Below are 25,610 nucleotides of genomic sequence, written 5' to 3'. Positions count from 1 at the left end.
AACTCATCACAGGTTTAACACCTTTCTTAAATAGCCTAACCGATGGGTAAACTCCTGTAGAGACTGGAATACTTCACAGAGCAGGTGAATATTGCTGCAGTCCCCGAAGGCCACAGTATTTTACATGTGTTAATCCCCCTCAGAACAACATTGCAGACATCCGAAAAATAGAGGGTTTTCGGAAATCCCAAATGCCTAAACTTTACCACAGTGTTATCTTGACTGCAACTCATGCCCCACAGCACTGGAGAGAAGGGGTGGGTGTTTACACCTATCTCTCTTTCTGTTTCTCTGGGAATCGCCTGAATGTTCAGAAAAGGTAATGAAAAGCCTTAAACTCATGCCCGTGCTTCCTGCACTGAGACCAAAATCTCCTGTAAGCTTGCCAGACCTTTTACAGCTGCACCCTAGGGACTTAATACTGTGCAGCTTATGGGTTTATATGAAATTTCATAGAAGCAAAGCCCTGTATTTTCACATAAATATATTTATTTCAGGAAAGATCAAGAAATACCAATATATTTCAAACCAGTTCCCTACTGCATTAAAGAATGTGAAATATTCATGTGAACATTTGCTAATCCTATACAGTGAAATCTATTTCTCTCTCTATTTAGCATGCAGGCTGCAGCAGCTGAAGGTTGTTCAGCCTTTTCATTAGGAAGAAAAGTAAGGATGATTTGTGAAAACTACATGGAAGTAATCATAAGGAACAGTACTGAAGGGCTTTTAGAACAAAATCTTGTAAGCTACCTTGTAAGCATGCTTTCTCTTTCACGTGTTTGTTTCTTATATGGTGTTTCACAGCTTCAAATCGTAAATTTATATTTATGGACATAATTAGAAGGGCAGTATAATATGCTTTCATAATACATAAACAAAAATTTAAGGGGCAACACTCACATGTTCAGAGTATGTATCTCAGGTTCTCTAAATTCCCCCGTAGGTAGCATCACTCCAAGCAAATACCATTTTATCTGTTCAACCATTACTCTTGATAATGTAATGAGTTACTTTCTCATCAGTGCTAAGGTTTGTGTAACCATACAGATCCTCCTGTGGCCCAATATCTCACAAATAATCCCCTTCTTCATCCACCTGAACTCTGATAACTATAGCAGGAAATGGAAAATGAGGAAATCTGAGTGCCTATGATCCCTGATTCCACCATGGAAAAACATTTAACCTTGGGAATTCATTTAAGTCTCCTTATGCTATGGATTCCCTAAGCGTTAAATGGAAATGGCATTTACTTTCCACTGAGAGATGCTAATATTTAAATATTGCTTCGAAGATCCTCAGATAAAAAGAGCTATATATGTGCAAATTTTTATGCTGCTTTCTGCTTTCCTACAGCTTCAAGATGTAATAATACACTGAAATGCTGAATTTTTGTTACGAAATAAAATTGTACTTGGAAATGTCAGGTCTGCACAGACCAATGATCTAGAAGTTGCTAAAGGCAGTGTATCAGAAGAAGATGTAACCTAGCCTCGCCAGGTACTGAATACTGGATGAAGAAGATAATCACTTACCAGAAACAGCCATGACCATTTCCCCCATGTACCAAGAACTATAACAAGTATATAAATGATGCCAGAAGCAGTCCCTAAGGGGCAGTTTGAATATATCCACCCTGACTTGGAGAGCAGTGGTGGTGGGGATGAAGAACGCTCATGTGTGCAGGCATGAGCCATGCCGTGCTGCTTGGCAGGTTCACTGTATTTAGTAGTAAAGACACAGACTATGAAACTCCCCTATGTCTTCAAATTTTTGTACTCAAGCTTACATGGGCAGTGCTCTGAAGAGGATGACTTGGCACCCTGACTAGCACCTGAAATCTCTAACAGCTGGAAGCATTTCTTGGAAAGATTAGAGGAAGAAATTTTACACCTTTGTTTTGCATGGAGACCCCGAACATTACAGAGCCAGAGATTTTTAGCAGAGCCAGCCTGGTCATGTCTAGAATATTAAAGTATTAAAGTATTCAGTAAATAATTGTCTATAATGCTAACTGTGATATAAAATGCATATCTGTTTCATTGAAACCAATTTTTTTGTTGATCCTGTGAACTTTTGTATTACGTTAGTGCTATGTCAGCACAAAATTCAGCCAAATCACTCCCCAAATAGAATAGATTCAAAGAATTCAAGCCTTCTCTGTTCGTGCAGTATGTATGAGCAGACAGTGATTGCTCTGAATCTGCATATTGCTACTTACTGACTACTTTTTCCCCTTATGTCATTGTGTGGACCGAAGGCAAAGGCAATAGCCTGAATGAAGCATATTCGTGTGACCACAATGGTTCACGTTCAGTATGGCAACCGCACAAAAGAAATTCCATCAAAGCAACTGTAAATCTAACATCTAAGAGAAACCATCAGAAACTGGGTTGAGAGGACAGGTTCAGAGTGAAAAAGGATCATGAGGTTATCCCACATCTTATCCTAAAAGCCAGACCACAGATGTTACACTTTAAAAATGTTTGGTTGTTTTTAACATTTCACATGCATCCTGATTTAGGAATCAATACTTGAGTGAAGGCCATGTACTGCAAAGCCACAACACATACAGTTAGTTTAGTATTTCTGATCGTAGTAAAAACACAGTACCTCTAGAGATCTCACTTTTTAGCCCAAGAGATCAATCAGTATTGAGATATGTATCTAAGCTTTTGGGTACTAATAGCAGTCTTTTCACTGAAACATCAAATGTCCTTGTTCATCACCTTCAGTTTTCCCACCAGTGTCCAAGTTTACTTTTTTCTATTTAAGAAAAGTCTTCTGTAACAGGAAGGGTTGAGTTATGCTGTCCCTCTATAACAAATGAATCAACTCTTTTCTTCATTTTCCTGCTAATGAAGTTCAGCCTATCTCATGAATGTTTTCCAAAAGAAACAAGAACAATTCAAATAAGGGCAACACAAAGTATTTTTAATGCAGTTTCTAGAAGAGTGAATAATCCTATGTCTCTGAGGAAATGAATGCCTATATAAGAAATGAAGCGGATTGCAAGCACAAGATATCTTCCTCTCCACAGAAAAATAAATTAAAAGAAGGGCCCAGAGCTGAGAGGGACCTTCCATTAGGACTTGCTCCTCCTTCTCCAAACCCTTACCTTTGTGAGAAAACGTCTCGGTAGGGGCTGCCATGCTGCAGTGCGATTCCATATCCTCTGTCCGCAACGGTGTTCCCGACTGTGTAAAAAGAGCAGTCAGCGTCGTTGATGGCCACGTACTCCAGTACTGCTGCATCCCATACAAAGGCATAGTTCCCATATTTCACCTGTGGTAAAGAGAGGAAGAGTTCAGACTGTGGATGGTCAAGTCGAAAAGGAGGTCAGCGCACCTAAAAACGTGGCAGTTTCAGCACGGTCTGTTCTGTAAAGGAAGTGAAGTTTGGGTGCCCAACATGTGTCAGCACAAAAAGTGCCCTGTGACTGGTGCCAGGTGGTGCTCTGGATGAGCACCTTGGCAGAAATGGAAGAAACATGATCCGAGAACAATGTGAAACAGCACCGTGCCAGAAACCTGCACTGTTCCTCTTCAGGGCACAAAGGAAATATCAGGCTTCCCCCATCAATGCTAAATTCCACCCCAAATCCCCCACTAAATTTTTCGTTGAGCTGTAAAAAGAGCCATTTAGAGGGAAGGAAGGTATTCACGCTGGGAGAAGTGTGGGAGGGTGGGCATGGCTATCCAGGTGGAAGACCACCGTTCAAGACGGTCCAGATTTCAGTCAAGTTTCAGATAGATGCCATGAACACCCATCTGTCTTTTGGGATCTGTGCATGATTTTGTCAAGATCATGACAACTAGACTTTTGGGGATTATTTTTCTTAGTATGAAGTGTTTTCACATATCTTTGAAGACTTGCATACAGGAAGATCATGTAAGCGATTTTAGCTGTTTGACTAGGATAAATCCAAAACAACTCATTATACTGAAAAGCTTTTAAAGTAACATTTTATTATCCATTCAATTTGAAACAGCATTTATTCAGCAGCAAGATTATCAAAATAAGCTATGTCAGTACATCACTTAGATTAGGCTTTGACAATGTAGGCTATGTTTTTAAAGACTGTTTACATATAAAAGTTACTGAAGCAAGCCACACCGGCTGCTTGCTCACAAGATGTAGTACACAAGCAACGATTGTATTTGGGACATATTCTTTTTCATGCATAATCACTCTGAATTAGACACTGCAGGCCTGGAAAGGGACTATTTTGTATTTCCATTCGTAAGCGTAGTACAGGGAGAACTTGTACAGATTTTGGAGCAGAAAGGGAGCCATATTATCTGTGGACTCCACATGATTGGCAGGATAAAGAAAATTCTTTTCAAAATATACACATGAACAAATGCAGGATTGGGTCAGTTTTAATCTTCAGGGTCTGAAAATGGTCAAAAATGTTGTTTGTTTGTTTGTTTGTTTGTTTGTTTGTTTTTTTGCCTCCCAGTGGAGGTTTAGGTCTATCTAAGTGGCCAGGGAATAAGGGATAGAAGTGAACTTGCTGTTAACAAACAATACAACTTGCATGCTTGTCTTACAGGCACTGCAACTCACAGAGCTCTTCCTAGCTTGGGTTATTCTGATCTTCCTATAGGCACCACTTGGATAAGAAATAGATAGCATGACTGAGAAAAAAGACCTTCCTAGGAGCAAATAAAAGGATAATGACTCAGCCTGAAAAAGTATCATGATGTGCAGACAGCAAGGGAGGGAAATAGGAGACAAAAGCAGAAAATCAGAAGGGGTGAAATAAATCCTGAAAAGGATCAGATGGACTTTCCAAACAAAGGAATTAAGGAAAAGTGGGTTTCAAAAGACAAGTAATTTTACATGCAGGGAGATAACCTTTGAGGTGATGGCAAGAGCAGACAGTTATGTTTTGACGCCTGCTTTTGTCCTAACCCACCCTTTTCGTGTCCTAACCCACCCTTTTCATGTCCTAGTGCATTGAATTCACCTAAGTGCTTGTGAAGAGACTTATCTGCTGCTCATCTGGTCAGGAAAAATTCTCTTGATTTGGCTGCCTTGCTGTAAAACAACTCACAGTGAGAATATATAAAAGTGGTAAAAGCACTTACTGTCAATAATATCTGTGATGAAGTAGTATATATAAGATTCTTAGAGCAGACCTGACAATATCAGAGTTAAGGTTCCCACAAAGATATTACTTTTCATAGATAAGATCACAGTGAGCCTCCATTAAAGCACACAGGGCAGGAAAAAGATTGAAAAGCCAGAAGGGATCATCCCAGCCATCCACCTTCAACACATGATTGCTCCATGCAATAAAATACATCCCTTTTAGCATTTTTGCCCTATCTATGCAATTCAAATCCATGGAGCAAACCTAAGCTGCAATTGTCATGCTTGCAATCACACTCTTTATGGAACTACTCTTCAGTCTAACAGTTTTCACTGCTATTCAAGGTATTTATTTTTACTACTTTTTAAAAAAAAAACCCACTTTCTTATGTGATTCCTAGCTATTTTTCCTTTTGCAGTTCTAAATACTCTCCATTTGAGGCTGACACCTTTCAATTACTGATGAAACTTTCTGTTAGTTAGCTTTCTTTAATCTTTCCTTGAAAATCTATCAGTTTAGCCCTCTCGTTAGCAGTGACACTACTTTTGAACTGTCTCCAATTCTTAATTCTTATATATGAGAAAAACACCTGTCTTGCTAAGAGAGAATCAGTTATCTGGCATCTCAGGAGGCATGAGATTCCCTTTTTAGCATACCCTTCTTCTGAGACTCATAGCCTAAGCCATCTGCCCATGGATCTTTCACACAATTCAAGACCGGTTTTAGCCCAAAGATCTAAGAATAAAATTTTGCTAGAGTATAGCATATCTGGAGCACTGCTGATATTTTACAGATTTTCACCTACAAATAAGGGGTAGATATAGTATGAAAAGAGGGGGATGATGCTCTGGGTGAAAGGAGAAGGAAATTTTAGAAAAAAATGTCAATAAAAAACCTATATCCTTCTGTCTCTACCTCTTTCTATGAGAAGCACATACTTTGTAGCTTTCCAATAGCTATGCTGAAGACTTCTACTTTGGGCCTCAAAACGAACATCAAACTTTCCAGCTCTGCATTATGAAAAAAAGCTAAGGAGCTTTCAGTCAGTCAATTATGGGGGCTAAATGAAAGCAAAACCTCCTTGGAAAAAGAAATGGTTCTTTGTAATATATACATATAACTCATGATTCACAGAAGATCTGCATCCCTGATTCCACTCTTCCCCATCATTACATTGGCATTTTGTGTTGAGATAATAACATTTCAGGCTGGTGGCAGATCTGAATGCTGTTCACACATGACCGCGCAGCCCAGGATTGCCAAGGAAGCGTTTGTAGGAGGGCAGTGAATTATCATTCAGCAGCAGCCTCAGCTTTCCAGTCCGCCAGGCCCTGGTGAATTGACACTTCAGTCTCCTTCCCCGTGGCATCCTGCCTGTCAGTATGGCAGAGGCTAAAAATGATTTTTGGAGTATTTGATGACTATTGTCATAGGAAAAAAAAAAAAAAAAAAAAAAAAAGGGAAAAAAAAAAAAGAATTACAGGCAAAATTGAACTTGCTAGTTGTTCATCAGGATATTTTGAACTCATGTGCTACACAGGTCATTAAGTGAAACTGGTAGGTACAGTACCAGACAGAAATGCTTGACTTGACTTCATGATTTTCTGAACAATTCCAAAGGAGTGACTGTAAAAAGAGCTGTTACACAGAATAGGGGCCATCAGCACATAGATGGTAAAACTATTTCTCTAAGGCTGTTATATTTCTATTTTCCATCACTGCACATTTGCGAGATTTTTATTTGCTGAAGCCCTGCCTGTAGATATTAGTTAAAATTTATCTTAGGTGACTCCACCAAAAACCAGTTGAGTTATTAGAGGAAAGCATTTAAAGCCATTACACTGTTGCATATACACATATTTTATGCCAACACGGATGTGGATAGTATTTCTTCTTACAACTAACCCATTCATGCAGAGTAGGCTGAATAATGTATTTGTGTACAACCCCAGCATTCTAAAAACACATTTCTAGGTCTAGAAAATGATAAATTTCAGAAAAAAAATAATTGCAAGTAAACAGCAACCAACTACTGCAATTTTTCATACTTGACTTCACGGACAATATATTTTCTGTATTTTAAATTTGTCTTTGAAAGAGATACAAAGAATCCTCATGAAAGAAAAAACGTACATGATAGGCTGCAGGTTAAACAGAACTGGCAGTTATTTTTCTGCCTGCAGACCTCTTTTAAATATTTCATCATACATAAAATGTGTTACCTGTTATAAAAACAACACAACTTTTAAGGCCAGGGAAAGCTTAAGTTAAGTTTCAACTGATTAAAATTATATTAATTTATTGGAAGAAAATCTGAGAAATATTCGATAATGCTGATGAAGCACATTTTTTGAATACCCTGTGCCTACAACCTGGTGGCACAGTGGTGGTGTTTTCACCACTCATTTCCACTGAGTCAGGTGTCATCCTTCCCCTCCGACTGCTGTACACCTTTCTCTGCCTACAAAGTTGTCAGTTGTATTTTAGCCAAGAACACATGAACAGAAACAGACTCTTCCACAGCACAGCAGCAGTGACTCCAGCTCTGACCTAAAACCAATCAAGGACACTGATTAATCACCTGCTCCATACAGCGCTCTGAGGGTCATGTTCTCCAATATGGACCATTCGATTGCACCGACTGCAAAGGGGAAAAACACCATCCGATGCTGCTAGCCTACCAGTGTGAACCTTAGACCTTGGCATACATACAAACAGAAACTGAATTTTTGACATGAAATTTGTATATTCAGCAAGCATGCAGTAGCTGCAGCCTGCAGATGGCTGCACTCCATTCCACAAAACAGCCTTGCGAAGACTTCTCTTACACGAGGAATGAAGAAGAGGAAACAAAAATGAACGAACATTGCAAATATATGCGCGAGAGCTAATATACATAATGTGAATATTGTACTCTAAAATGGGAAAAGGCAAAGATAAAATTTGTGGTGGAGGCTTAAATCAAGATTTTTGTGTTGTCAGATGTTTCCAAACAGCTTGATGGCATTCACAACAGGGTTTTTTTTCAGCAGAAGGGAATGGAGATACATTGATCTCCATAATCCCCTTGCAAGAGGCCAGTGAAGTTGCTGTTTATCAGCCTAGAAGCAGAAGTCAGGTATTCTGCCTTCAGAGTAATCCTCATTTGCTAATTTGCTTTCCTCCAGAGACAAAGGTTTCAAGTCTTGGTTTTGTTCACAGAGGGCACAAAAATTTACAGTTCTCTCAAAACTAAACTTTCTGTAGTTCTGAAGTACAATTCTGGAGCTTCTTGCTCCATACTCCCTCACAGGCCAGGGCATGTGGCTGATCTGCACAACTTAAAAGTGAAATGCAGCCATGCAACTGGGGAGGAAGAATATGAATCTGACCGACAGCTCTCTGCGGTGCATGACGGGAGTTGGTTTCCCTTGGTGGTATCAGAGCACAGAATAAAAATTCCTATATGCATAAATCTCTGTTCAGTCATCAAAGCAAGCAGCCAATTAAATAACAATAATAATAATAACCCTTTAGGATGTAATTTTGCAGGGTCTATAGAAAGCTATTTAAATTCAAGGGGCACTATTTGACAAACATTGAAACTTATTCTTTGTACTTACTCAAACAGAAAACTGCAGATTCATTTCTAAAAGTGTTATTGAGCTAGTGCCTTGGAGCAAACAGCAGCAGGAAATGAAACACCGGGGAGCTTACGGGAAGAAAGAAGAGGTTAGAAATCCCAGCCTCATCTCCTCTTCTCTATGAAGTTTATCTTTCATTACACTGTCATATCAGCTTCAATGGCATGTCTATTTGCTCCAGATAAAACTTCATCAGGAAAAACATTAATTCCTCATATGCAACCTGCCACCAACTTTTGAGAAAAGCCTCGTGATCACACTTCTGCTTGTTACACTGAGCAACCTTGAATAATCCATCTGGAATTAGAAGAATTACTCAGGTATGAGAGCTCTGTAATGAGACAGTGTCTTTGTGTTAGAATTTTTCAGTGCTCAGTGCATTCATATTTAGCCATTGTAATTAAACGCGTCTTGTAAGTTACAAGAAAGAAAACAACAAGCAGAGCAAAACAGAGCAGAGGACAATCTAAGGTACAATTTCTGAAGGTGGTGGGGGAATGGAGCCAGCTGCTTCTCCAGGTAATCACAGCGAAGCACTAAAAAGGCAGCAGATCACACTGGTCACTGACATGCAGCTGACCCACAGGCCTGTTACATCTAACATTAATTTCAGATGGAAGAGAAATAGGAGGAAAAAAACAGGGAAAAAGAAGTCATCTCATCAAAACAGACCTTTGAAAGGTAAGAAACCATTTTTTTTTTTTTTTTTTTATGCCAGCATCTCATTTGTTTTATGACTACTAAGTGCTGCAGATAATAACGGAGACTATTTTAAGGGTATCACCAGTGAAGGTCATATACAGAAATGATATGAAAGCACTTCAGGTTCCTCAAAAACATAGATCTGTGGTAGCCAAGTGGCTGTCTCAATAATGAGGCAAATTTAAACCGCTAAAATTGATTCCCCCCTTCTGTTATATTTATATTTTTGTGTCAGCTAATCCCCAGTAAAAGAATATTTAAATGAGGAAACGTACACAGATCAATCCTCTTGAGTGAAAAAGTAAAATTCTGTGGATTAAAGTATCATGAAGAAGATAAACGCAGGTGAATTTAGAGAAGCAGCATCCTTCTTTGAATTAAATCAATCCAGCATGACACTAACTGAAAGGTTCTTGTTCCCATTCTTTAGAATAGAAGCAGAGTCAATCTAACTGCAATTCTTGAGCAGCATTTCTTATTCAAAGAAATACTTACTGAATACCAACTTCAAGGATACAAAAATCATATAAAGTCAAAAAACTACTCATCAAAACCATTCATCATCTGAAAAAGAACTTTAACCACAAGAAAAATCTTTGCAAAACTTCCAACATTACTGAAAAATCCTCCAGCAAAAGCTCATTTGAAACAATACTGTTTCATTTTAGAAACTTATTTTAAAGAAACTGACTTAACTTTCAGTTTTTTATATTCCTTCTACAAAAGCTCTGGCAACTTCCATAGCTGTAATAGGATTTAGGCTGTCCTGCTACTCTCTCAAAAGAATTTATCTTATTTTGAACCATTTTATCCTTCTGTCTTTGGTAAGCATCTCCTGCCTAGGTTTGGATGGAGCCAGCTTGGCATCGCAAATCTAGACACAGTATCTTGAAGCTCAAAAGAAATGCTTCTCAGCCTCTCTTTCTCCCCTCCCCCTGAAATGACACTGCACATTTTAGCATGTTTCCCCTCATTTTGGTACCCTGCAGGAGACAAAAAGCACTAACTGCTGGCAATGTGCGCTGCACCTCAGAAGCTTGGGCTGGGGCATAAAGGAACATGTTCAGATCACAAAGCTCAGTGCTTCCACATCAGTTTGCCTTTCATATAGACTTTGGTGGTCTTGAAATCTGCTGCTTCCTCTGGAAAACCTACACGAAACCATCAATCTTCTTCTTTAGCAGTGAATCTTCCCCTTAAGTTCAGTGGTTCATGTGGCTGGAGAGAGAAATAGACTGAGATTTGTCCAGTTCCCGTAAGGTTTCTACCTTTCAGCGATACCTGGCATCCCCTTTACCTGTGAGTTCAATAACGGCTACCACAAGGTATCTCTAAGTAAGTGGTTTTTTCAGGATTTAAGTTCAGGCTGCTGCACAGACTGGTTGCATGGACTGTTTCCAGCAAAGCACTCTGGAAAAGCTCCACAGAGGAATTTCTGCCCTATGGTATGCCCAGCTAAAGCAACCCTTTAAAGCCCTATCAGGTCTTCTGCAGGTGGGTCAGTCCCTTCTGGACATGCGGCCCAGAGGGCAGATGGTGCACAAATAGATGTTGCTGTATCTGCAGGTCAGCGCATTGTTAAGATCTGTTATTCCTCTGACGTGCGGATTCCCAATGCCACCACACTGCCCCTTGTCACCGGCTGATCAGGTCTTTGGAGACCCCACTGCTGAATGCATTTAAATTCCTGCAAGAAGGTACTTTGAACCCACAGGAAAGGAAAACATTATAGATCTAAGCTAAGAAGGTTTGCTCTTTCTTTTGGAGTTTAGGACCCACCGAAAACACTAGGAGCTGTGGGGGGAGGAAGACCAGTGCAGCACCACTTTTTACTCAGTTCAGATTGCCTGCTTGGTATCACCACGCAGACAGCTGAGAAGATGACACAACCTAACAAGTTGCCATGTATTGTCCCCCTAGTCTTAAAAGCTAGCTCCCCTCTGCTGCTGCCCACCCAGCAACAAACTGCTAGGGGGGAGCAGGGTACTGGGGTGAAAAATAGAGACAGCTCATCTCGCACGATCCAAAACACTTCAGCATTTTGCAGTCACCAACTAGGAAGTCAAATCCCTGATATAAAACAGTTAATACAAAGAAAACAGTTACATTTAGTAATTTAAAATGCACAATTAAGCCTCTGCCAGGCAGAGCAAGTCCAGGTAAAGGAGCAGGCACCTGGGTCCTTTATGAACAAAGGTAAATAAAAATGTAAATGGTGTTCAGAAGCAGCTTCAAGTTCAGACAGCACCCAGACCAGTGTCATTTATACATCTGAACACTCTTCACATCCAGCTAAGGATTTTATATGTTTATTGCAACTCTAATTTCAGGTGGTAGTTGGGCTTTCGCATCCTTACAGAGAAATAATTACAGCATTTCCCTTAAAGTGTACCCAACTTTGTTAATCTCTGGCTACAACCTGTGCAGGTATTTCCACTTAACCAAGGCTGCAACATATATTTTGCACACCTTTGTAAGTAACAAAAGAAGCACAAGTCACAGATTCCCATTATATTGGTTTCTAACTCATCCCGACCTGTCCAAACTATAGCTCAGATGCCAGAAATGAGCATACAATTGACAGAATTAGGAAACAGCAGCCAAACTGGAAAAAAAAAAAAAAAAAATGTTGCAAAACAATCACTCGGTTCCTTATCATGACAGAGGATTCATTCAGGACTGATATTTTCATGAAAGATTTCTAATCCCTTCCTTCTCCTGAACCAGCAATCAACAGAAATTCCTGGGCAGTACACTTGACACAGAGAGATTAAATACAGAGCTTTTGCTTGATGAAAGTGATAAATGGAGCTGGACAGAAACTAGTTATCTTCCTGCACAAGCAGTTTCAAGATTTTGAATTAAGGAAAAGTATTGCAAATTTTGGGACCAAAGCCAATAAAAAAATTTAAACTGCCAAATATTTTATTCTACCAAGTTGACTTCAACCTGAATTATTTTCCCTGAAATGGATTAATATTTCAAAATGAGATCACAAAAGTTAATAGTTCAATATGGAAATATCCTATGATATGTTGGCAATTTTAGACCTTTTAAAGATAAACAATGTTTTATAAAAATACCTCCTTCCTTACACAGTTTCAGTTTCAATTACTGTAATATTCTAGTGGATAAATCCCTAATGACAACTCACTATGGTTTACTTGATCTATTTTTGTAGGCAACTTTAAAATATCTAAACATATAGAAATAGAAACATTAATACAATAAGAAACTGTATTTCCTGCTTCACTCTAGATTTCCCCTAAGTCTGCTAAATCATGGAAACATGACTCCTTATATTTCATCCAAGCCTCTCAGATTCAAACTTGGACCAAATATGCTGTGAAATCTCATAATATCATAAACAAGAGGAACAGTTGTTTGGTAAGTATGCAATACAATTATAGTCAGCCAGACATTCATTTTCTTAATTTGAGTTTGATGTGTATACCCTGTGTCACTGGTGTTCCTTTGAAAAATATACAATTGAGTTAAATTCAAGTAGTTGTTCTAGTCCGACCACATTAATAAAAATGCCAAGGTAGCTTTGAGATGGGTAATGAAAAAAGCGGAATTAAAATATTTATGGAATTGAAAAAAATTATGGTAAAGGATTTTTAAAATTTTAATTGTGATGGTACAATGCAATCAGCTGATTCACCTTTTTAAAATTAAGTAACATTTCACCTAGAACTAGGAACATCAGTTGAGATTTTCTTAGTTACACAATACACTTGCAAATCAGGTATTTGTGCATGCAGCATGGACAGCTATGTGCCCAGCTAATAATGTACACCAGTAAATACCTTACTCCAGTGAATTACATAATTTAATTAGTTAGAACTGAACAATAGGAAAGGAAAAAGAAAAACACAAGCAATAGCATAAAAAAATCATCAACTTGACATTCTAGCACTTCATCCAATGTGTGGCAGGTATCACCTCTTGTCTGTGTGGGGAAGGCTTGAAAAATGCCACTACCTGGTTAGGAAATGTGATCTCATTCAGTGTCATCTTTTTTATTTTACTGAAAACCAAACTGAATCTTGACTATAAGAAGAATGACTATTTAAACTGATGGTTAATTGTTATATTTATATGATAATTTAACTTAAAAATAACTTCTCTTTTACAGAACTATGCTCTGAGAGGGATAGTACCTTGGACATATGTACTAAATGAGGGGAAAAACTGCAGTTTTTCTCTGGCTTCAGGATAATTAGAGAGAAGCCACAGTACTTCACTGCACCTGGGAACATTTCAGCTGCTAGCACAGTGGCAAGGCCTTAAGTGGTTGTCAAAGCAAAAAAATAAACATTTACTTGCCCAGGTTTATTGTATCAGCATGCTCCTTGTTCCTTCAGTACAGATTTTTAAATGGAAAACAATGAACACAATTTTCTTCTTCACTTCTTTGGGGACATATCAAGGGATGCTATGCAGCTTCTCACAAATTGGCAATATATGCCTGACCAAGTTTTCAGGAAAAGCAGCTGCATGGCTGAACATGTAGGCATGGCCCACACAGGCAGATATGCAGCCGCACAGTGCTCTGTGTGTAGATACATCTCCTTTTCTCCTTTCTGTGTTCAGTTATGTTATTAAAACATCATACACAATGAAACTGCACACACATAGGTGGTTCTGAAAATATGATCCCTTCAGACACAAATGGAAAGCATAATTTCTACTGATGGACATTTACATGAAGTCTGGTGTAGTATCTTTGTTGCTATAGCATTCATGTTAAATTTTAGAAAAAGTTTCATTGACAAGATATGTATAAGAAAACAGAGGAAATACAATGCCAGGGAAATATATCCTCCTTTATCTTATGTATGACTTATCTATGAAGAGCCTATTTTATTGTAGCTGAAGAAGATAAAACCACAATAATATTTTATCTTGTCTCTTTTGACTTCTTTTTAGTTGTGTTTATTTTTTTTTTTTGGTCATATTTGAAATTATTTAGAGCCCAAAAATGCAAGTTCAATGGGAATCTAAGGCCCAGTACAGGCATCTAAATTTAGCAGCTACTGAATAATAGGCAGGTCAATGGTCTTATTCTGTACCTTCATGGGGCACACAGTCAGGGCAGAACCTAGGTCTAACAATGTTCATCTGAGTGAACTGAGAGATAAAACACAGACCTCTAAGGGCATAAAATACGGCAAGGGCATAATAAAAATTAAAACATCTACAGATTGAGTACAATATGATAAAGATTAAATCAAAACTGCAGTCAGATAATGTACATAAAACTCGTCATGGGGTGTTAGAAACACCTCATAGTTTACAAATTTTATGGAGTAGCAATAACTAAAACATACTGAAACCCATACAGAATGTGTGCAGTATAAATCACGACAGGATACAATACAATTTGATATAGTATCTGTCAAAAAGTGTACCGTGTAAAACTCTATGGGGACAGAATAAACATCCCCAGTTCTGGAACTACTATTAGAAAGAACTTCTAAAGAAGCCTTCTGCATTTCTCTTATTTGGATGCAATTTGTCTTTGTTCAGCTAGGAATGGGTCTGGATGCTATACAATGTTACGTAAAGTAATCCTTGCTCTTATGAGAATTTCCTTCTGTGTTACTTGGTTCATGATGTCTGGAACAGTCAAGTCAGCTTCCAAATTGGTGGATGCAAATACAAACAGAGCTGAGGTCTGTCATTGACTGTATTCAATGGATGCCAAATTAGAGCTAATGATTTCTTATGTCAGATGTAGGGAGCAATTCACTTTGAAGATATGAGAGTGTTGTAGAAAGACAGGGGAAACCTTTGATGGGATATTCTAGGAAGGTGGAGAAGCGGGTGAAGAAGCCAGTTGATGAGAAGCTGAACTGGGTGATTCAAGATTCTGAAAAGTGGGACGTTAGTTTGGGACCGGAGAGGTACAGCAAGAAGTGTAGTAAAATCCATCAGATGCGAAGAATTTATGTGATCTTGAGTTACATGCTTGGCTGATGTTTCCACTCCTTTCCACTAAACTTCATTTTAACTTTACAAAATTGCTATCATGTCTGATAGTCTGGGGAGACTCTCAACATCACAGTATGAGAGGACACATACAGATATACAATTCTCTAAAGCAAGATTATTATTGGCACCTATGGAAAGACAAAATAATACCCTGATTATTTTCCACAACTGTTTTCACTCCCAAACATAAGTTAGATGTCATTATTTTAGCCAGAATTTTGGTATGAGCTCTTCTGATTTTCTTTTGGGTTTGTCTACTTTGATTCTTTTCCATGATCTCACATCGTGTTTTATTTTTCGTTGTTCTGCTCTCTTTGTTGTGCTCCATCTGCCACTCACTTTGTTAAATTCAAAATGACTTAATGATCAAGCTAATCAAGAATAAGAGACTGCTTAAAGAAAAACATCTCCTTCATTTAGCTTTCAGCACAACTATAGCATAAGTAAAGATGTTCAATTTAATAATAGCATCATCTGAAAGACTGAAAGCATTATGCAAACATTCATTAACTGATGCTCACATTTTCCTTTTAAGAGAGACTGTTCCCACGTTTGCTGCTTGCATCTGCTTGATCTGCACCTACATTATTGTGTGTTGTCCCCAGACTACGCTGTGAACTGCAATATTTGGGACTCCAAGAGAGATTCATATAACAATTTGTGTGTAAAGACAAGACTTGAGCAATATTTTAGCAACCGAGGCCAAAAATTTGATTGTGAAGATACTACTGCTTATAAGCACCTGATTTTTTTAATGTCAAATTCTGCTTTTGAGCAAGCAGTAGCTGCATGCCTCTCCTCTATAAGTGAAGGACTGCTGTCCTCTCTCTCATACCAATGCTCGGTGAAGACCCATGAATGAGATGAAAGGGTACCAGTACCCATTGAGAGGCCAAGTCCAGCAGCCTCCCCTGTGTATACTTGAAGTGTCACATAAAATGAAACCATGCTCAGAACTCCTGCTTGCATGAAACAAAACTTAGAGGTTTACAAATTTAATTGGTCATCTTCTTCTGACCACCTGCAGTATAAGAAGCTAGCTTACATCATTTCTCCATGCTGCAGAACACAGATAATTTTTTTCTCAGTGTCTCCCAGAGGTCACAAATGCAGACTGTTTTGGACCAAGGTACGTTGCAGTACATATCACAAGTAAGATGTCCTGGCTATCTGTCTCTTACACAAAGGAACACTCAGGAACTGCAGCCAGTGCTTAGTGGAAGACTGATGAGAAATTTTGAGGTTTCCTGGGAATCTTTGTATCCTGATTAGGGAACAAGACTCACTAACAGGAAGGTGCCACGTCCTAGGTTATTTTACTCGCAGTTTGAGAATTCTAGCTAGGAAGGCATCTGTGCTGGTTTTGGCTGGGTTAGACTTAATTTTCTTTACAGTAGCTAGTCTGGGGCTATGTTCTGGATTTGTGCTGAACACAGTGTTGGTAACACAGGGATGTTTTCCTTATTGCTGAGCAGCGCTCACACAGAGCCAGGGCCTTTTCTGCTCCGCACCCCACCCCAGCAGCGAGGGGCTGGGGGGCACAAGAGGTGGTGAGGGGGCACAGCCGGGACAGCTGGCCCCAACTGACCGAAGGGACATCCCAGACCATATGACATCGTGCTCGGTGCATAAAGCTGGGGGAGGAAGGAGGAAGGGGGGGACGTTCAGAGTGATGGCTTTTGTCTCCCAGGTCACCGTTACGTGTGACAGAGCCCGGCTGTCCTGGGGATGGCTGAGCACCTGCCTGCCCATGGGAAGGGGTGAATGAATTCCTTGTTTTGCTTTGCTGGCATGCGTGGCTTTTGCTTTACCTACGAAACTGTCTTTATCTCGACCCTCGAGTTTTCTCACTTTTACCCTTCCGATTCTCTCCTCCATCCCGCTGCAGTGGGAGTGGGTGAGTAGCTGTGTGCAGCTCAGCTGCTGTCTGGGGTTAAACCACAACAGTATTACAAAGAAATTCTGTCCCGAGGTCAGAACGATAAAACAACCAAAGCTTCCACTCTTTGATTGATGTTATGACCAGAACCCCTCGGTACTTACAGACTTGTATAATACAGCTGCTTATCTACTGTTTTTTCATTATAGATGCACTGTATTTTCCACACATCTTGATAGAGTCACTGGTATTTATATCCCTCCCTCTGTTATATTCAGCAGGGAATGGGGTCTGTTTTATTTGATTAACTAGCCATTCTGCAAACAGCCATAAACACCATTCAACTCCCTTGCACTGGGAAAGCTTTAGAGCTGGGAATGGTAAACAACCCTCTCCTGCCATTGCAATCCCAGCAAGGGAGTTGTGCAGCCTATCTAGATCAGGTGTTTTATGCAAACTGATAGAAGAATGAAATGTGATTACAGCCTGGTTAAAATGCTTCTTAAAATACTCCATGTGGCACTTTAATCCTCTCCTCCCACAGCTTGGCTATTAAAGAGAAACTGATTTATTTCAGTCACATTTTCAAACCGGACAACTCTGCCACCTAATTCAAAGAGACATAAACTGCTTGCTGGTAATTTAACTAAAGAGAGTAAAATGGTGGAAAAAAACACAATTATTATTACTCTTCAGCCTAAGGACAGATTCTGCTTATTTAACAGAAAAATTTTAGTTTTATTTTTAGTTGACAGTTTAAGAAAACCAACTTATCTACCTGGCATACCTTCCTCAATGCCATGCTGTTACTTCTAAATTTTTAACTTAATGGATGGAAAGTTCACTCCATCTATATCTCTTTCCAAGAAAAGCACACAGAAAACATCTCGGTTGCTTGAATCAGATCAGAAAAAGGCAGTAGCAGGAGGTATCATAATATATATGGTGTAGAAAAAACACATTATTTTGTTTGGCTTTCTAAGGACTGCTTATGTAAGGTGCCAGGCTAATGCCAGAGAGTGAAAGGTCTTTTATTATTTTCATTTGTCGCCACCTATACAAGTACACCACTGACACATGCCAGTTTGCAGGCTTGAGTAACAGGAGAGACAAAACTATTTTGCTACATCCATCTGGTCTGCTACACTACTCAGCTGGGACTGCCACACTGGTGACTATAACCATGCAAAACCTTCAGGAGCTGAAAATACTGTTTAGGTAACGTGAGGTAATGCTCCTCTGCATTCACCCACAAAGCAGCTCAGAGATGCAACGTCTGCAGGGAGACCACAAAGAATGCCCTGATGGGCTACTCCCTGGTCCCTCCCAGGAGCCATCCACAGCTGATCTGCACAGCCACGAGAGACATGCAGAGTCCCATTTCAGTTCAAAACACTCCTCTCCTAGATTTCAGAGCCCTGCACAGATGTTAGGAAGAACGCTGTGTGAAACCTCTGGCTGAATGGGATTTGAACCCCCCATGAAATATTTAGCGGGAGTTGAAGAGGTGCGTTTTGATTTCATATTGCTCCAGAGGAGGCAAGTGAATAATGCTAGAGAACAACACACCCGCAAGAGCCACTGATTGTGTTCTGACACCAGACCTTATTGCAGCCCAAGAGCACTGGAGACTTTTTGTTTACTATAATTGTCCTTTAAAGAAATAACGCCCTACATCCCAACCTCAGGATTTTGTTGGCATGAGTATGGTTTAAGCCCACAAAAGTTAATCGTATGTTCTGGCACTCTGCTGAACAGCACACCAATTATTTCTGTGTAACAACTATCCATTTTGAATCACCAGATCTGGTGCTTCAAACCGGTCCTCTTCCTCCTCTCCCACCTTAAACACTACTCTTTTTTTTTTTTTTTTTTTTTTTTTTCGAGTTCAATACATTGATATATTCCAATAAAATGCAGTTTTTCTAGAATATTTCTCACTAGGTATAATCAGATGACTGAGGACAATGTCAAAAAGCAGCCAGCAGTAAAAGTCTGCTCAGTCTCCAGTCTCTCAGACCAGATATTTTAAGGATCAGACCTTAGAGATCTCTCTGGCTCTACAATCTGTGCTTGCATTTAAATGCACATAAGTATTTAGAAGCACAGGCCTGGAGTTTGTAAACATGAACAACATTTTGAGGATGCATAGGTAAAATTTTGGGTTCCTCTTCTGTATTTGAAAAATTAGCCTTTTCTGTGCTTTATTTTTCTAGATGGTATCTTAAACCACACAGAACTTTCTCCTCCCTCCTGTTTTGATACTAGGATGACTTTAAGGGAAATTATCTGTTTTAATTAAAGTTTCTGATACTTAGATACTTGATACTTATATATATATATAAGACTAGAAAGATTAATTCTCCTAAGTATTCTGCCAGAGCTTTTTAGTTTACAACTTATTTTTCCTACACCATCCTTATTACCTGACTAATATTGCATTGCCTACCAGTATGCTTATTAATGTATTGTTTAAGAATGATAGTCTAAAAATTTGCTGTCAGAGCAGCTGTCGGTTCTCCCTGAGATATACTTTTTTGCTTTCCCATTACTTACAGTTGTAAGAGTATTAGAATTAAAAAATTCTGAATGATTTAATGAGAGACTATTAGATGTCTTACAGTGGGGACTTGCTACAGATCTACTCACTACAATTGCATTTGCTGGTCTCTGGACCAGACTCTTTGTTTTTTAGTAACAAGTTATTTAACAGAAGTTATATAAATCTGTCAAAATGTTCTATCAATGATTGGTATATCAGCTCCAAAAATATGAAACAAGATCTCTCTGCTACCTCTTATATCTCTCTCACCATTTTAGACTTGCAGCCTCATCGTCCAAGCCATGGTTTAGAGCTGGAATATACAGCACATTTCATACATCCCTTTCTCATTACTTCTATTTATGTATTTTTTCTTTACATATGTTCTTTAAACCTTATATTCAATCCTACCATGTGCATTTGTTAATGCATCACAATGTATTTGGGTATTATTAAAATATGTTAATACACAAAAATGATAGCTGGAAACATTTAAGCAAGAAAGAGAACACATTACCAAGTTCTTTGCCTGAAGCAAGACTCTGCTCTCCTGTCTGTATCTACTGATCACTAGACAGAGTCTGCATTTCCCCTGATCTGGGTGTGATATGTCCCCAGTGCAGCCCACTATACTCTGAACCTGCAACTGGGCTTCAAAGTGACAGTCAGGTTTTTGGAAAGCATCATCTGACTGCAAACTGAAAGTCGCAGAATTCACTGCACAGATAAACAGTGAGACAATGTAAGCCAATGGAGATAGCAAAGGGTATGCGTGACTGTGCAGAGAGGTGAAGGGTGGAAAGAAGAAAGGCTCAGAGATTGGGGAAAAGGTTGGTGTAGCTGGTATGCAAACAGAAGGGGCAGAGGGTCGAAAAGCAGAAAAATGAAAAAGTAAGAGGGAGGGAATAAAGTGAATTGAGAATCCTGAAGGAAAAGAATGAACCAAGGTTGATGGAGCTGCGTAGGAGTCTGTGTAGTCCTCAGACACCCTCAGTGTGATGGTTTTATTCATCTTCATGAACCTGGAAATGTTACAGAACCTCTGTTGGAAAAGCACTAAGTTAATGGAGATAAAACGTAGAAATCAGAGCTCGCAGGACCAGAAGAATAGATGCCTAATACCTCTCATGTCCCCTGTAGCCAAACAAGAATGCACCAAATGCCAAACTACTCTTCTCTATCAGGCACTTTATAGAGTTTTTCTCTCGTAGGATAACGAGAATCCAAAATGAGGAACCAGAGCACAGACACATCTCTCTGGCATAGAAAGGGATGTTAGCCACAGAGAAGGCTCAGTTAGGGAGCTGTGGCTTTACTACTTCCTTTTCATGAGTGAGTTAAAAAAGCAGGGGAAGGACAGGAAGAATCAACAAAAAAGGAGACATAATCCAATTTCCTATTTCTCCCTGAGGCAGCAATTTTTGACAAACCTTTTCCACTGATGTTTTTGAAAAAGGGATATGAAACAAGATCTGGGCACAAAAGAAATCGTGTGGTTGATAAACTCCACAAATCAAAAATTTTTCGTCACCCTCCCATAGGGAAATGGCTACAAGACTTGACCTGAAGTAACAAAATACACTTCAAGGATGACATTTTACTCATCCCAAGCTTTGCTTCCCCATAGGTTGCATGGAAATGGCCCACATCTGATGTGACCAGACTAGGAAAGCATATTCGTAGGAATTTGCAACTTCCATCTGAGTCTGTCATGTTTAAAAAAGCACAATCTCAGAGGCCTAAAGGATTACAGGGTTTGTTACGCCATATTCATTCCAACTCCAGATAAATCAAAATAAATGACCACTTGCTGAAGTGGAATCACATGCAAGCAGCACGCCCAGTTTCTGAAGACACCAGGCACTGACAGAGCGGAGCAGCGAGTGCTGAGCTCAAAGTCACCCTGCAGTAATAAAACCTGAGATAATGTATGTGCTCCTCAAAAACGCAAAGAAGGGTATATCCTTCCACAAGCTTCTGACACACAAGGGGAGGTTCACTGCTCTGCTAGCATCCCAGCACAGCTTGCTCATCCCTCTACAGTTTTTGGTCATTTAAAGCTGCTGGCCATATTGTTTTTTTGCCAAGGCAATGCCATAGATGGAAGAGCCTAGGAAGGTAATACATACAATTTTAGCAACTGCATTAGAAGTAGATTTATGGCTTGAAAAATGTAGCAAAAGTTTATTATCTAGCAAAAATTTCCCTGTATTGTTTTTTCATGATATATACCTAACATGCTTTCACTGAAAGATGCCACAACATGATCAACAGCACTCTAGAAGCGGTGCCCAAATGACAACTGACACCCTACAAAACTGCCCCCTCAGCACCTTTCTGCCCCAAAGAATATTCCTCTCCCAAACCCTTCCTGGCCTCTGCAGCTGATAAACAGATGGGAGAACATAATCTTGTTTTGGATTTAATTGAGAGAGTAACATGCAACAGAACTTCCGTTTTGCTGCAGATATACCCATAAAGATATCTCCTGTTTTGCACTCTTTACCAAAGCCTGTATTTTACTCATTAGATGGTTTGTAACAGCACCCATGAGAGCTGTTTCTCTTTCAGACCTCTCCTGTGCTAATGCTTAATAAATGCACTCATCACATAGGAAATACTCAGAAACATTTTTTTTTATGGAATATGACAATAGCATTGCTCTGTTAGACCCAAATATACACAAATTAAGCTACTCATTTGTAGGGGTGGGTTCCTCATCCTTTTCTGTTTATGCCACTCTTTCTAACTGGTGCCTCCCTAATACTGAGTGTGGCCAACTGAGAAAACTTCAGCAACAGATAATGGTAGCAAAAAAATTTTCTTTGAACATTATCCTGACATACTCATGCTCAACTTTTACAATAACTGACTGAAAATGCACTCTTCTTCTTAAATTGTTTCCAAATTGTCAGTTTTCTTACTCCCTGCTCCCTTCCAAAATTTCCCATCCCCTAAAAATCCCAGCTTCATGAGGGAGTTCAGAATTTCTACGAGTCAGTGCATTACAACCAAAACCAGATATGAAGCTTTAACAGCTATGGATACCCACAAGCAAGTTCTGCAAGGAAAAACTGTACCAGCAGCACACCATGGATACCACAAAAGGAAGTGACGAGTGCTCGTAGTGTGTGACTCTCTTTCGAGGGGCACTGATGCACCCATCTGCTGGGCTGATGAGAGATACAAGAGGGAATACTGTCTTACAGGGGCTACAGTCCAAGATGTTACTGAGAGGGTGTAGCAACTTGTTAAGGACACAGATTACTATCCATTGCTACTCTTCCATGTGGGCATGAATGACACCACAAGCCGGAACCTGGGCAGAATCAAGGGAAGACTACAAAGCCCTGGGTGTGAAAGTGAAAAGTATTGGTGTTCAAGTTACCTTTTCTTCCATTTTTCCAGTTAGAGGTTAGGGTGTATCCAGAAATAGATGTATAATGCAAATCAACTTCTGAATTTGTGGGTGGTGCCATCATGAGGGTTTTGGCTTTTATGACAATGGGACATTCTTCAATGACTATAGCCTGCTAGGGAGGGATGAGATTCACCTGCCTAGAAGAGTCAAGGGAATCTTTGGCAGTGGGCTGGCCAGTTCGGTGAGGCAGGCTTTAAACTAAAGGACTTGGGAGTGATATCCAGAGTGCCAACGCTCACGCCATTGCAAGCCAGGCCAACCAGAGCATCAACAAATGTTACTTAGCTGCCTCCCAAGATGTGAACCAGAAGACAAACCACCTCAAGTGGATGTATACCAATGCACGCAGCCTGTGGAACAAACAGGAGGAACTGGAGCTCTGCACGCAGTCAGAAAGTTATAAGAATAACTGAAACATGGCAGAACAATTCACATGACTGAAGGATTGTGATGGATGGCTAAAGGCTGTTTCACAAATACAGGCAGGGAAGAAGAGGTGAAGGAATCACACTCTATGTTAAGGAAAACCTTAAATGTATAGAAGTCAACTACAGCAGTTGTGGAAGCCCTATCAAATGCCTCTGGGTCAAGATCAGAGGGGTCATCTCCAAGGGACATCTTACAGCAGGCATCTGCTGCCAGCCTCCAAACCAAGATGATAAGGCCAATGAAGCAGTATTTGCGTCACTTAAACAAGCTTTGGATCAACAGAACCTGGTTATTATGGGTGATTTCAACTACCCTATTGTGGTTTAAACTCGTCCAGCAGCCAAACACTATGCAGCCACTTGCTCATCCTCTCTGGTCTGTGGGATGAAGGACAGAATTGGAGGGGTAAAGGTAAGGAGACTTGTAGGCTGAGATAAAAGCAATTTAATAATTGAAATAAAGTAAATAATAATAATGATAACAGTAATAATAGAAAATACAAATGAGCAATGCACAGTGGGATTGCTCACCACCTGCCAACCAATGCCAGCTAGCCATTCCCAGAGAGGATCCTGAAATCACAATCCTGGAAGCAAGAGCATGAGCTTCCCAGCCAACCCTCATCTATATACTGAGCATGATATTGTATGATATGGAATATTCCATTGATCAGCTTGGGCCTGGTGCTCTGGCTATGCTCCCTTCCAGCTTCTTGTGAATCCGTACATTAGCAGGACGTGGGAAGTTGAAAAAGTCCTTGATTTCTTAGCAACAACTGAAAACATCAGTGTATTATCAACATTTTTCTCATATCAAATCCCATACTGAATCCAAAACACAGTGCTATTATAGCTACTAAGAAGAAAAATTAGCTTTATCCCAGCTGAAACCAGGGCATACCCAGACATTTGTTGGAAGAACAATACAGCAGATCACATCTCATCCACCAAGTTCCTGGAATGCGTAGAGGACTGTTTCCTCATACAAATGTTAGATGTGCCAACCAGGAATGAGGCACTGATAGACTTGCTACTCAAAACCCAAGAAAACCTGCTTTGTAACATCTCACTGATAGCCTTGGCTCCAGTGATTACAATATTGTGGAGTTTGGAATCCTGCTGAGCATGCTAAAGGTCAGTACTAAGACAAATGTTTCAGATTTTAGAAGAGGAAACTTCTGCTTGCTCCAAGATCAATTGGGAGGGGTTCCATGGGAAGCTTCCATGGAGGATAAAAGAGCTAGTGAGTGCTGGGAGTTTTTCAAGAACATTCTCCTGGAAGCACAAGAACAGTTCATCCTCTTTAAGGGTAAGGGAAGTAGGAGAAGCAAGAGACCCCTGTGGCTTAACTGCAAGCTTCTGAGTTTGCTCAAAACCAAGAGAGAAGGGTACCAGAGATGGAAAAGTGGATGAATACCTGTTGAGAACTACAAGGGCAATGCCAGGGTGTACAGAGAAAAGCAAAAGCTCAGTTGGACTTGAAATTGGCCAGAGATGTCAAAAACTACAAACAAGGGTTCTTCAGGTACGTAAACAACAAGCAGAAAGAGAAGGAAAATTGTGTCCTGCTGTTGAACAGGAGAGGTGAATTTGTCACCAACAATGCTGAAAAGGTAGAGGTTCTAAACACTTCTGTCTTTACCAGCACTGTTGGGTGTCAAGCCTCCAGAACAAAAATCCAGATTGGTGCAAACACAGATCCATGGTCAGTGAAAGAAGAGTTGGTATATAAAATATTATAAGAGCTGGACTCCTACAAATCAGTGGGTCCTGACATTATCCACCCAAAGGGTGTTAAGAGAGCTGGATGATGTAACTGCGAGGCTGCTCTCTATAATCTTTGAGAAGTTGTGAAGATTGGGGGACATCACAGAAGACTGGAAGAAGGCTAATGTCATCCTCATCTACAAGAAGGGCTTA

The 25,610-nt window shown here is 39.8% G+C and overlaps 1 protein-coding gene across 3 annotated transcripts in view; it reads right to left on the bottom strand.

Annotated features, from left to right (window-relative positions):
- GRID2 (glutamate ionotropic receptor delta type subunit 2) overlaps positions 1 to 25,610 on the bottom strand; it is a 746,686-nt gene that overhangs the window by 68,022 nt on the left and 653,054 nt on the right. For all 3 annotated transcript variants that reach the window (XM_032999394.2, XM_032999395.2, XM_032999396.2), the window contains one exon: positions 3,119 to 3,285. In XM_032999394.2, the coding sequence (XP_032855285.2) occupies positions 3,119 to 3,285 (167 nt within the window). The remainder of the gene's footprint in view (positions 1 to 3,118; positions 3,286 to 25,610) is intronic.

This window comes from Tyto alba, unplaced genomic scaffold (assembly GCF_018691265.1).
Source record: "Tyto alba isolate M040663 unplaced genomic scaffold, T.alba_DEE_v4.0 Super-Scaffold_6, whole genome shotgun sequence".
Taxonomy (NCBI): Eukaryota; Metazoa; Chordata; class Aves; order Strigiformes; family Tytonidae; genus Tyto; species Tyto alba.
This window is presented reverse-complemented; position numbering and strand designations above follow the sequence as displayed.